Here is a 14,784-nt window from a genome sequence, read left to right on the forward strand (position 1 = left end):
CTCGGCAGCAACAGCAACAACAAAAAATGTGCAACTTCTTAACCCCAAGGGGCAGTTCTAGTCTCCTCTATGGGGCCCTATGAGTCGGCTCTACGCAATGGCAATAAGCTTTGGTTTGGATGTTACCCACAGTTTCATAGGTACTAGCAAGAACACTAACAAAGTATTCTAAACTCAATTTTGGAGGATGAAGATTAACAGGAAGGCATAGCCTTACTCAAACTTAATTTCTTCTTCTTTATTTTACTATTGAACTTGCCATTTGTTTCTTTTAAATGAATATATTAATGTTATCCTTCATGAAGGGTCTTAATCCTTGTCAATAATTTAGGTATTATATATTTATTTTGGAAGGACTTTCTTTTCACTTCAGCATGAAGAAGAAAAATGAAAAGTTTTGAGGTGAGGAACTAGAATTTTTAGGCATTTACTGTGTCCTTCTAATTCGAATCAGTATAAATATATTTATTAATTGTGGTGATGTGCTAAAGACTCAAAACTTTTACCTAATTTCTATTGACCCTTACTTCACTATGAAGAAGTAGGTGTTTTTATTTCTTTCTGAATATAGCTGAGGTTCAAAAGGTTACATGAATGGTTTCACTTGAACTTAGACCTTCTTGATTTCTAAAATGATGCAACTTTTATCCTTCTATGCTCACCCTACACAGACAAAATCTTTACCAACTTGCTTACCAGGAGATAACCTTGACCACTAAAATTTCTTTGGATCTGTATTTTAAGCTCCTTTGATCAAGAACACTAAGAGGATGCTTTTGTATTCATATAGGTATATGGCCATAATCGACCCCTTGAAGCCCAGACTGTCTGCCACGGCCACCAAAATAGTCATCGGAAGCATTTGGGTTCTAGCCTTTCTGCTTGCCCTTCCTCAGTGTCTGTACTCCAAAACCAAGGTCCTGCCGGAACGGACACTCTGCTACGTGCAGTGGCCAGAAGGTCCCAAGCAGCATTTCATGTAAGTCAGGGTTCTCTTATGCGTTGTATTGAATGTGTCAAACATTTAGAAAGATGGGAAACGTAATAGCTTCTTGGATTTTGTTTGAGTTGGATTTGACTTCCCTCTCACCTCCTGTGTTTTAACATTAAGAAATCTGGAGGGGAAAAAATCTGAATACTAGATCGATAAGAAAGCAGGAAAGTTATATTGTAGAATCAGTATTTCACACTTTAGACTCACCCTTAATAAACAAGGGGCCCTAGTGGTGTAGTGGGTTACACATTGGGCTATGAACCACAAGGTCAACAGTTCAAAACCACCAGCTGCTCCACAGGAGAGAGATGAGGATTTCTATTTCTATAAGGAGTCACTGTCTGGGAAACTGACAGGGGCAGTTCTACCCTGTCCTATTGGGTAAGTCATAATCAACTCATTGGTGTTTTTTAATAAAGATAAAAAGAAAAGGAAAAAAATTTGTAGCTTACCACATTTTTTTCAATAAAATTCCTATTTTAGTGGGTTTTCACTTTAAAAATAAAAATTTATGAAATTATAAGAGTAATCTATTTAAGCAGTCATTTTATCCAATGAACTCTCCATACTTTAGAAGAAAAACATTAGGAAATGTTTATTGAAAGACAAGGCACCAGTTATTAAACTGAGTATTATATATTATCCATTATTGTTAATATTCATTTGTATGATAATATTACCAACTTTAAAATTAAGCACTAGGAAATGGAAAAATTTGGAAGTATGAGTCTCTTTACAAAAATGCATCATTACTAAGAAAAAAAGTTATATCAAACTCTACTTTAAAGCTTTCCTTTAAGTGAAAGCCACACAAATTTGTCAATGTTCTGTTTGGGATTGCTGTAGTATGCCTTATACTCTGATTCACATTAACTTTATCCTTCTAATTTTAATTGAAAGCTATCAATGCCATAATTTGCTTTGATAATACATAATACCATGTATTTTTGTGGGATTAATATATCTATGTGGTGGCATAGTGGTTATGCTTTGGACCGCTAATCACAAGGTGAGCAGTTCAAAACCACCAGCTGCTTCTTGGGAGAAAGACTAGATTTTCTTCTCCCATAAAGAGCTGTAGCCTTGGAAACCCACACTGGCAATTCTATGTTGGCCTAAGGGGTGAATTCGAGTGGACCAAATGGCAGTGAGTTTGGTTGTTTGGTTTGGTCTTTCTTACCAAATAATGCCATGAAGTGCACGATGACTTTGGGGAAATGCATGTAAATATCTTCATGATTGTTTTATAATTAGTGTTCAATAAACACTTGTGGAACCAATGTATCTCAGTATCTTTTTTAAAATGTTTAGTAGAAAAATATTTCAAAATAAGAGAAAATGTTTTAATTAATTCATTTATTCTGGTCTATCCATTTTCTCCTCTGATCATATCTTTCATTGAATGCTTGGCTATAATAAAGCAGGAAAAACTAGCCCTTTTCCTAGACCATTCATAATTAAAATGCATACCATACTTCAATTCTACCATGGTTTCCACATACAATGTAATTTTGCCAAAGATAACCTGGAAGCATTTGGAAGTAACTGGGATTACAAGAGATTTGGACATATTTGAAATATGAGGACACAGTCTTTGGGCCTGTTTAGTTAGGATATAAAATTGAAGGAGCTCAAAGTCTCATATAGTTAATTTCGATATTCTCTTTAACATGTTTTTTTAAATTTCTTGCAGTTACCATATTTTTGTCATTATACTGGTATACTGTTTCCCATTGCTCATCATGGGCATCACATATACCATCGTTGGAATTACTCTGTGGGGAGGAGCAATCCCAGGAGACACCAGTGACAGGTATCGTGAGCAACTACAGGCTAAGAGAAAGGTACTGTTCCACAGAATTTAGCTAACATGTATTTACATTGTTCTATTATGCGAATTATATATGAAAAACACTAGTTTGAGCATTTTAACCTCCCTGGCGGTAATCCCGAGTTTGGCTCAGGGTAAATGTTAGCTGTGAATTAAAGTTGATCATACTCACAATGTCTACTAGAGAGATTCAAATGAGTAATGTCTTAAGAATTATAGGCCTACAATATAAAACAACAAATTCTATGCAAAACAATGTACCGCATTGGGTACAAAATTACTGACATAATTAGACTGCCAGGGAAGTTAATATAATGTGATCTGATATTCCACTCCAGCTTTAACTTTATAAGAAATGTTGCTTTATTTTCTTTCTTTAGAGCTTCAATAAATGCACACTAAATATCTTTCTCTCATAGAATAATCTCTTTCCTTTTTTAATGAAAAGACATGTTTATTATTTTTTGAAGAACGTTTTCTTTGCTTTCACCTGAAATTGCTAAAATTACCCTCTAAGTAGAGTCCCAGGTTTTGTATTTCTGAAGTTCTGTCTCTGTCCTTTATTGAACACAATTTAAGGAGGTCCCTCTGCCTTTTATGCACTCTATAAACTGCCTGAAGCTCATTGATTTGTTGCTTGTTTTATCTCAGTAATGGCATCAGCCCAGTTCTCTTTAGTCATAAGTTCCCCTAGCATTGTAAATTGCTACAGAAAATTTCCATTCTCTCATCTGTTTTTCTCATCTCTTTGTCTGTCTGTCTAGCTAGTTAGTTATCATTCTGTCTATTTCTATATGGAAAGAGATATCTCATTATCTACCTCCCCATTTCCCTCTAGTTCTTGATCGCTTCCTCTGTACCCCTCTGTCTACCACTCCACTCCATGATCTGGTGGGATTGCACAGCCATTAAAGTACATAGATTGAATTGTAAAAGCTACATTAACTCTACTGTATAACTTGTGTGGTGATATGAAACAATCTAATTTATGACTAATTCAAATTAAGAAGACAATCATTAATATGTATCCATACTATTGGCACTTCCTAGGATACATTTTTACATTAAGATACATTTTTACATTACATTAGGATACATTTTTACATTAAGATTTTTACATTTTACATTGACTGCTGTTTTGTGACTCAATGAGTGAGATTTTTCACAAATTTTAAGAATTGAAAGAAATGTTCAAGTTATATTTTCTATGTACCTGTCTACTTGGTGTGTGCTTATTGTATATCAGAGAGGAAAATTTGGAGAATTGGCGAGCTATGTTCACTGTATAAATTATTATTTACTTCAGTGAAGATTTACTTATTCATGTTGAACTAGTACTAACTGCATGAGTACTTCACTTAAAATGCACTCAACAGTCTTAAGAACCATGTCACTGTTTATTTAACAATCATCAATCATACTCTGGAATCCTAATGTAGAAAATAGGTTTCATTTAAATAACAATTTCTCCTCAGTTTTGGCAAATAATGATATTAAAGGCTTATGCATATCTATTGAAATTTTATCATTATCTGTAGTATTTTGTGAATAAAAGGTAAATACAATCTTTTTCATATCAGCATATTCATTTAACCCCAGAATAGATGTAATTTAATTTACATTTGAAAAAACTATAATTGATATGCCCAAATATAAAACTCGAACTTCAGCAACTAAAAATAAACCAATGAATTTAAACCCTCTGCCATCAAGTGGATTGTGACTAAAAGGATGCCATGTAGGGTTTCTGAGACCACAAACCTTTACAGGAGCCAACAGCCTCGTTTTTCTCCTACGGAAGTGTTGATGGGTTTGGACCTACAGTCACGAGATTTGCTGCCCAATGACTAACCATGAGCGCTAACAAGTTTCCTTAACTAAAATTCCAGAAATCTGAAATCACTGTCGTCAAGTTAATTCTGATTTGTAGATACCCTTCAATACAGAGTATAACTGTGCCTGCATGTTTCTGAGGCTGTAAATCTTTACAGAGCAGACAGCCTCATCTTTCTTCCAAGAAGCAGCGGGTGGTTTTGAACTGACCTAGAGGTTAATAGTCATATGCCTCACCCTCTACCCACCGGGGCTCCTTTAACTAAAAATAAGGAATTCTAAACGAGGTGAACTTTGATAACAAGAGTTTCACTCTCCCCATTGCAGTGTTCACCCTAACAGCTTGCTCACATTGTAATTTACTCTCTTGCATATTTTTATTTTAACTATGCTTTTGACTTAATCACATTAAATAACTGATGGAAGGGTCCATGTATTTCATTTAAATTCCTATTTTTGTATGACCCACTTAGTTTTCTATCTTTTCTTTTTCCAGGAAAAACATGAAATTCCAGTCTTAGTTTTCTCTTTTAATTTATGACTCTCACATCTCAAAAGGAACAAAAGGTACCAGGGAATGTTTATTCCTTTGTCCCTATACTTAAATATTTGAACTTGATTTCAGTACTCCGGAATTTCAAAGTGGAAATAGCAAGTCAAACCATAAGTAATATCCTTTTAGGATATTTCACAAGATATAAGCAATATTTTAATATTATAGTCTTTTAGATAGTGTTCAGCACTAAAATAATACAGCATGCCATCCATTCTATACTTTGATTTTGCCCTTAGATTTCTCTCATAGTACTTCACATATAGCTGGGCAGTAACACCTATTCGGTACAAAATTTCAACTTTTCAAATTTTCCCCAAATTAAAATATTTCCCAAACCATTTCTGAAATATTTTGGAATACATTTATTTCTCGTAATCAAGCTTTCTTGTTTAATTCGTGGTGTCATAACAGAAGGTGCCTAAGTAGCATAGTGGTTATGTATTGGGCTGCTATCCCAAATATCCAAAGTTCAAAACCACCAGCCACACCAAGGAGAAAGGCAGGGCTCTCCACGCCAGTAAAGAGTTACCGTCGATTACCTATAGCACACCCCCTTGCTTCGATATATGTCCTCACCTGCATGTCCCCAGAGAAGACAAAAGCCTGGGCTAGCATTCAATCTCTCCACGTGGACCACCAAGCAGGGCTGAGAGCATCGCGGACCACAGGAAATTCCCTTGGGGCCACATGAGGCCTCTGGGTGACCGGTTTGACAGCTGCTGTAGAGGGTCAACAAAAAGGAGGAAGGCACTAACTGCTATGTACTGACAGTGTGGGGCACGGGTGTGCAACTGCTAGACTCAGCAGAGGAAAAGTTAAAACAGGCTGTATGAAAGCCGGGGTTTGAGGTAGGCCTCCGTTTCAGTTTCAAGTTCCTGGTCACTGATGCAACACATCACCTGATCCACCTAACCAATGTGACATCGTCTGACATCGCCTGATCCGACCTAACCAATGGGACACATCGCCTGACATCTCCTGATCCAACCTAACCAATGGGACACATTGCCTGATGACAACTTAGCCAATAGAGTTCAAGTGACAGCCCACCAGTGACCGACCAATCAGGAAAGCACGTGCGAACCAACTCACCAATCACTGCTGGACAATGCTGGAGCCAGAAGTTTTCTCCAATAAGTTTAAAGAACAGCAACCCTGGACTGCCCCTTGTCCCACCCCTTGCACCTGGCCCTATAAAAACCTGGAGAACAAAGAGCTCGGGGCTGATTCCCTTTGGACGCTGGGTCCCGGAGGAAGCCCTAGTTTGAGCTAGCAAATAAACTCTTTTGGAATCTCAACTGGTCGTGATTATTGCGTGCACCCAAGTTAAGCTCAATCTAACAACAGAACTGCTGAACAATGGGCTCAAGCATAGCCACACTTCGAGGATGGCAGAGGTCAAGGGAGTGTCTCATTCGTTGAGTGCGAACTGACTGGGCGGCACTAACCACCACAGAGCCCAGAGGATGTACAGTAAAAGGCCTTCCTGGGAGTGCCGCTGGCCTTTGGCTGAGAAAGAGCCAACAGGGTGGGGAAGAGGGCTGCCAGCAGAAAGGAAATCTGCAATGATCCCAACTTCACACGAAATGGAACTGGAGGAAGAAGTGGCAATCCACCAATCATAAACCTTTATAACCAACTTAATCCTTTTCAAATGCAAGATCATTAACCCGAATCAATTACAGTACCTCAACCATCAGTATGAATAAGAAAAGGGGACCTTAAATGCTATTATTCAGACTAGTGTCAGGTCAACAACATGGAAATTGAAATATGTTCTAGTGGTACACTTAAAAAAAAAAAAACATGAAATGGTTAAAAAAAAAAAGAGTTACCGTCTGGGGAATGCTCCGGGGCAGGGCTGTCCTTTGCTGTAGGGTTGGCATCCACTCAGCGGCAGGGAGTTGAGTGAGCCATACCAGAGAAGCTGCAAGTGGATCCACTTCCCAAAAATCCAAATCAAAGTCTTAGCTATGGCATGTTCTTCTGCCAGCCTTTCCTGGTATGTTTCTGTGGGAAATGTTTACTATTTCTTGGCATTTAACGGAGCCCTGGTGGCATAATGGTTACGCGTGCGATGCTAACCACAAAGTGAATAGTTTGAATCCATCAGCCACTCTCAGGGCTAAAGAGAGAGCTTTATAATTCCCATTACGAGTTAGTCTCAGAAACGCAGAGACTATTTTACCCTATCGCACAGGCTGGCTGTGTTGGAATCAGCTACAGGGCAGTGAGTTTTTTTTTTGTTTTTCTTTGGTTTTTGCTTCTAGAAAGACTCATCCCATCTGTCTTATCCCTCGCTGTTTCTTTGTTTTTAACATGTACTTTATATAAATAAGAAGTAGTTAGATTTGGAACCTGAATTACTTTGGAACCCAAATTAGCTCATCAACAAAATTATTTTGAAACTGAATTAGCTCATTATCAAATTAAAAAAAAAATTCTATCACCAAATAGATGCGGGTACAGGAGCCAAGACTTCAAACATGTGAAATAGAGGTGGGAGACCAAACCCAATCCATCCAGTTGTTAGTTTCCATTGAGTTGGCATTGACTCATAGTAACATATAAAAGAATAAAATATTGCCCATTTCTCTTCTAGCCTCAGAATCTCTGCTAATTTTTAATTATTACTGCAGTCTTTGTGCCCATCTGTCTCATGAGCGTCTCTCTTCTGTTGACCTTACCAAGCACGATATCTTTCTCCAGTTATTCTCTTCTGATGCCATGTCCAAAGTAAGTGGGGCCAAGTCCTGCCATTCTTGCTCCCAAGGAGCATTTTGACTATGCTTCTTCAAGGACACATTTATTTGTTTTTTCAAAATGCCCACTATATATTCAAAATTGGTTATCAATTCAAATCAGATGCACCAATTCTTCCTCAGTCTTCCTTTTATATTGTCCATCTTTCAAATGCATATGAGGTGATGGAAAAGACTAAGGCCTGGGTCATGCAAGTATTTGTCATCAAATGACGATTTTTCATTTAACACCTTAAAGAAGTCTTTCCCAGCAGATTTGTCCAATGCAATAGTATGTCATTTGAGTCCTTGACTCTTTCTCCCATGGACAGAGGTGACTGATACAAAGAGTGACTCCTTGATAGCTTCAATTTCTTTGCCATTATCATGTTTTTTTAATTCTCCAGTTGTAAGGATTGTTTTCCTTTATATTCCCATGTAGTTTTTATCCTCAATAGTGAGTGTTTCCATAATCTTCTCTTTCAGGAAGTAAGGTTGTGTTATTTTCATTTCTCAGGTTGTTAATGAGTCTTCTTCTAATCATGATATCACATTATTCTTCTTGCAATCCAGTTTTTTGTCTCAGATTATTGGTTCAGCATATATTGAAAAAAAATAAGATCTTTCTATACGTTTTCTCAAGCTTGAAACCGTACAGGATCCTTTCTTCTAGTTATCTCTGTGTCATTATCCATGTACAGATTTTGCATGATAAAAATTAAATGTTCTTGAATTCCTATTTCCATCGCACTATCTGGAATTTGTTATGATCCACTCAGTAGAATGTCTTTGTGTAGTCAATAACACATCAGTAAACAAGCATCTTTCTGATCATCTATGCCATTGCCCCAGATTCATCAGATGTCACCAAGTCATCTCTTGTTGAGCTTCCTATTCTGAATTTGCTGTATAGTTGCAGGCGATTTTGCCTCTTCTTTCCAAATGTTTGCTAGTATGTGATACTAGTGCTATTTCCAGAAAGTTTTCACATTCTGTTGATAATCTTTCTTTGGGATGGGACAGATATGAATCTTTTCCAGTCAGCCAAGTCGCTGTGGTCTAAATGTTGTGACATAAACAAGTAAGCGCTCTCAGCATTGTATCTGCTTGCTGAAGTAGCTCAATTGTTACTGCACTTCTTGGAGCCTGGTTTCTCTGTCCCGCTCCCCACCCTCTATTCCTTCACGGTGTTCATATGGAACTTGCACATGGACCAAGAGGCAAGTCAGTGGACTAAGACAAGGAAGAACTGAATGGTTTAAAATCACAAAAAGTGCAGGAGGGTTTTGTTTTTTCCACCACACTTTTCAATTTGTATTTGAACAAATAATCCAGGAAGCTGGACTCTAGGGAGAACATCAGTAACAGTCTGTGCTGTGCAGATAGCATATCTTGCTGTGATAGAAAAAAGGACTTGAAGCACTTGCTGATGGAGATCAAGGATTGCAGCCTTCAGTATGGACTACAACTCAATGTAAAGAAGACCACAATCTTCCTAACTGGACCAGTAGACAGTATCATGATAGACATAAAAAAGATTGAGTTTATCAAGAATGTTATTTTACTTGGAAAATGATTTAACTCTTGTGAAGTATCTGTTAAATCACGTTGATTTAAGAAATTAATAGCCTACCTTTTGTTTTATTATGTACATCATACACATATTTTATGCTATTAATCTGAATTGCCTAACAATCTTCCCTCTCTAACAACCCAGCCGTGGCAATCAAAGTAACACAGCATGTACACGTTTCCTAAAAAAGGCATTACTGTGCAATATCAGCAGTGGTAAATGCTCAGAATCTGCTGAAATTCATGTCTCTTTCTGTTCACTTTGTCAATAGACTCAAAGTTTTCCATTTGGCTCTTCCCACACTAAATTTGATTTATCTTTATGAATTTCACTTCCTTTGTTATGATAAAAATAAATATTAAATTATCGATAGGATTTGGATGTAGAATTTCAGTACATCATTTAGATGTTCAGCTCATGTATAATGCAGATACGACCTTTCTTAGGGAATTTCTACGCTTCCCCAATATTTTTCACATATATTTCCCCCAATAGTTTGGCAAAATCATATCAACATCACTAATTAATCACATTTAAAATCCTCGTGCATTCTATTTAAATGTATATTTTTTTCATCTAGCTATAAAACAGGATCTTAATAATTGATTTTCCAAAAAACTAAAAGTCAAAGTTAGAAAATACCTTTCCTAAGTTTCTAGCTTGCATCATAAATATCAAAAATATTTATATTTTATCTGATGAATCAATGGATATCATTAGAATATAGCTGTCTATTTTTTTCTGAAAGTATATAAATATAAATATTTTACTCAATAGGATATAATAAAATTTATCTATGGTAATTAGATTTTTAAGAACTAAAGAACTTTAAAGAACTAAAACCAAAAAAATGGTATTTAAAACAATCAAACACAAACCTCTAATAGATATAATATTAAGATGAAGTGCTTCTAGATAGAATTGATAGCTGTTTGTTCATTCTCTATAACTCCTCCCAGCACATCCCTTGCAGCAGTTTGCAATCAGGACAGTCTTCGACCCTGAGGGCATCATACTGATTTTCTGTACCACTTACTTTGAAGTCTGATTACAGGATCTCCCGGGTCCCCACAAGTGATGGTTAATGGAAATCAATTTGGAAAACCTAGAAATGTGCTGATGCTTCTTTTTGATTTGCCAGTAGTACTCAAGAAGTGAAGATGTTTATACCCCCCCCCCAAGTTTAATTATATTGATGTTGGTGCAAAGCGAACACCAATGCAACAGTTTGCTTACGTACAGTTTAGTGCTACCGATTGCATTCTCCCCATTGTGCACCCATTCTCCCTTCCTTCCCAGGTTGCTAACCCCCTTGTTAACGGAACTCACTGCTCCCTAAAGATCTCGTCTACACGCTGGAGTTACTGTTGCCCATCTGATTCCATACAGCTAGTTCTTAAGAGATCGTAATACTCTCAGAAAATACTCTCATAATACTGTTATAATGCAGGCAGTTTATTTTACTTTTCACCTAGTTAAACTAAATTATTGTTCAAGTTGAAGATGGCTTCAGGAGAGTTTATTAGTTTTGTCAAAGACATGGCGAAATGAGCACTTTACGGGGAAGCATCTGAAGCTTGGAGTGTTTTATAATCGCGTGAGAAGTTTTTTCTGTAGAATCCCATGGTCCATCTCACTCTGAAACTGGAGGCTCTGAGAAGATCTGGACCAAGTTTAGTCGTCATGGATTTTCTGGCAGGAGGGTGAAATTTAATATATAAAATCTGTCACAATTCTCAATACTTCAGGATATATTACATATATATGAATAAGTAATATATGTATTCATGGGATGATTCTATTTTAATTACATTTTTCAGAGAACATTTTTGAAATCTCCTCATATAGTTAAAATTGAGAGATTGTAGCAATCATAGATTTTTATAAAATTATTGCCCATACGGATAGATCAGATTTAATTAAATTCTCCTAGTAGTTTAATGATGCACTGGTTTCATTTTTCATTTATTCTATTTTTAGTATTGAACTTGATTTCACCTTATATTTATTTGTTTAATGTGAGGGATGAAACTCCAATGTTAATTTTTTAGGCATTTTCCTATTGTTCCTACCACCATATATTCAATAATTCATTATCTTAAACTAATTTATTGTGACCTGTTTACTACATTCTAATATTTCAGATGTGCTTGAGACTATCAGACTTTCTGTTTGATATCTACGCACACTGGTTAAGTGAATAAACCTTCATAATAATTTAATGTATGGCAGGGAAAACCAATCTTCTTTCTTTGATAATTCTTAAGCTATTTTTGCATGTTTACTTTAAAATATAAAATTTATAACCACTTTACCCAGTAAAAAGGGTTTTTTACTACTCAAATTAGGTTATATTTGTTAACTTAAGGGAATTGGGCAACATTGGAAATATTGTGTGGATTGATCTAAGGGTACATGGGTTGCATTCTTTTGTATTATTCTTGGAGGTAAAGTGCAATGACTGAGAATAGAGGCTCGCTTTACCTAGTTTGCGTGTAAATGCTGTGATACAGGTGTTTTGACCTTTCTGAATCTCAGAGAGGTTACTATTCATATAAATGGAAATTAAAATAGTGCATAGTAATGAGGTTGTGCTGAGTTTAAATTAGGTAATAAATGTTACATACTTGAACTTGTGCCTGGCACATGGAATTTTCTCAGTAAATGCTATGTATTATTTCAGTGCTTACTGTGAATATAAGTGCAAGTATAGTAGAGATGAAAAAGCTTCATATGGCTGAACATTAAATAGGCATAAACTAGCCCTTTCTCTTTGCAAGCACAATATTTACTTATATTTATAGTTTGTCGTAGTTTTCAAAGAACTTCCACATATGTATTATATAAAATCACAATATCAATGTGAAAATTTCTTACATTACAGAAAAAAGGACACTAAATCACAAACATACAAAACCAATAAGTGGCAGGGCCTGAACTTAAGTCCTCTAAACAAGCTTTTGAGCTATATTCCTCTAGAGAAGTAGTTCTAAGAACCAGATAGCAGAATAATCCACTGTATCTGAATATTATGATTGGTAAACACAGATCTTTCTCATATATTGTCTGCACTGATCCCCACAATAAGACTTGGAGGTATGCCATTAAATGAATTAGGAAACTGAAGCTCTGAAAGTGAAAATTGACCACACTTAAACACAGCTAATGATTTACAAGTGGAGTCCATTCAGTTGTACAGAGCGCAAGACTGTCATTTCTTGCACAACAGTGGGCTGTGCATCCAAATATGTAGGAAGTGCTCACCTCTATAGTTACAAACACATTATTTTTAAGTGGCTTTTAATTTGTGTTAATGGGTTATACCAGAGGAGAATGGGTCTTAAACCTAATCACTTCTGAGTTTTAAATAAAGCAGAATAGACACGGAGATACACACAAGGAGAATGGAAACAGATGTTAGAATGGAAACAGATGGTAAGGAATGACAAGGATTTCTGGCAGCCATTTCAAAAGCTGAAATAGACAAGAAAGAACCTTCCCCTAGAACCGCATCCTGAATTCTGGCATCTAGCTTCCATGTGATAAGCATATCAACTTGTGTTCTTTACAGCCACTCACTTCTTGTATTTCTGCTATAACAACACTAGATAGCTAAGTTAAGTGTATCGGTGTTTTTAGAAGCGTTAAGGTTAACTTAGCATTTCCTTTATAAGTGCCCTTTTTTCTTTGTTTCATTTTCATTGTGTATTTCAACTAAATTCTTATTTTCAGGCATCCAGAGCCACCAGGGAATATTGTCTTTGCATAAAAGTGACATCATGACTTTCTTGAATTTTAATTCCATATCTAATACAGGTATACAGTCATATACTTGTAGTATTCTATTTTGGTGGCAACACAAACTGTGGCGTGAAAGAGGATGATTTAAGTTACTGCTTCCATGACTATGGTCACCTTGCATCCATTTTCTCAAAGGTTGAAATGCTATTTCTTTTCTTGCAAAATTTCACCAAGGATTGATCAAGATAATACATGTGTCCCATTGTCTGGATGTAAAAGCTGCTCATAAACAAGCCATTCCAATCTCCCTTCATTTGTTTTACCTGTGAGACAAAAATAAGTCTAATTGTAATCAATAATTAAAATAATATTTGTGATAACTCTAGAAAGGCAACTAAGCTTATTATACTCAGATATTTAACAGATATTTAGACTGATTAGCCAACTGAAATCTGAGAACCACATAAGGGAAACCCTATTGTCATCTTAAATGACAGTTTATCTGTCATTTAACAGATAAAAGAAAAGTCTTTAGATTGGTTAGGAAACTTCCATAGTCCATTCAATGATACTCAGTATTTGAACCCATACAGCCTGATTCTAGAGAATGTGCTAAGAATTTATAGATTATACTGTTCACTTCTGTACTTTGGCTTAAGGGGGAAATTTAAAAAAAACAACTAATTGCCATCAAGTCACTTCTGATTCACAGAAACCCTGTAATGTTTCTGAGGTTGTACATCTTTATGAAAGTGCCTGGCCTCAACTTTCTCCCACGGAACATCTGGTGCATTTGAACCATCAACCTTTCAGTCAGCAGTCTATTATTTACTCAAATTGCCATCAAGGCTCAAGGTATAGGAAGAGTAATACAGACAAAGGAATTATTTACATCTTTTCCATTTGGTTAACTAGCTGTAGTGCAGCTGAATTGTAACATTGCTTCATTTATTGCTACAATATAAATTCAAAAGATTTTGTAAGTGTAACTACCAAGGATTTCTAAGGAAAACATGTCCTCCAGTAACAGCAGTTGCTTTCAAATGTATCTTTGGGGAATAGCTCATAAAGAAATGTGACTAACACATTACCTGATAGACATTGGAGATATATATAAATATTCACCATTGGAAAACACTGTTGCTAAAAATTATAAACCAGCTCACCATACTGTGTTATTTTATTTTCAATTCAGGCAAGTTTTCTTCATACAAATTAATAGAACGTGTTCTTCATACAAATTAATAGAAAATATACAAAATCCCTTTAATAAATTCTTGTTAATTAATATAACTAATGCACACTGATATGAGTGTGCTGCAGCTAAAATATCACATAGCCAAATTTCAGTAGACACATACTTATATATCAGTTTCTTGTTTTTTGGACAAAAGATGGATTTTTAAAGTTAAATGAGCACAGACAGTGAAAGAGCATATTCAGGAGAAGGATATAAACAAAAGAAATGAAAGTGATTATTATAACGCAGAAGGAAATCGCTGAATTTGATTGAGA

The 14,784-nt window shown here is 35.9% G+C and overlaps 1 protein-coding gene across 1 annotated transcript in view; it reads left to right on the forward strand.

Annotated features, from left to right (window-relative positions):
* The window catches only part of TACR3 (tachykinin receptor 3), a 78,804-nt gene that overhangs the window by 24,658 nt on the left and 39,362 nt on the right, over window positions 1–14,784 (forward strand). Inside the window, exons 2-3 of the mRNA XM_075543538.1 lie at window positions 791–979; window positions 2,688–2,838. Of these exons, the coding sequence (XP_075399653.1) occupies window positions 791–979; window positions 2,688–2,838 (340 nt within the window). The remainder of the gene's footprint in view (window positions 1–790; window positions 980–2,687; window positions 2,839–14,784) is intronic.

Source organism: Tenrec ecaudatus, chromosome 3 (genome assembly GCF_050624435.1).
Source record: "Tenrec ecaudatus isolate mTenEca1 chromosome 3, mTenEca1.hap1, whole genome shotgun sequence".
NCBI classification, from domain to species: Eukaryota; Metazoa; Chordata; class Mammalia; order Afrosoricida; family Tenrecidae; genus Tenrec; species Tenrec ecaudatus.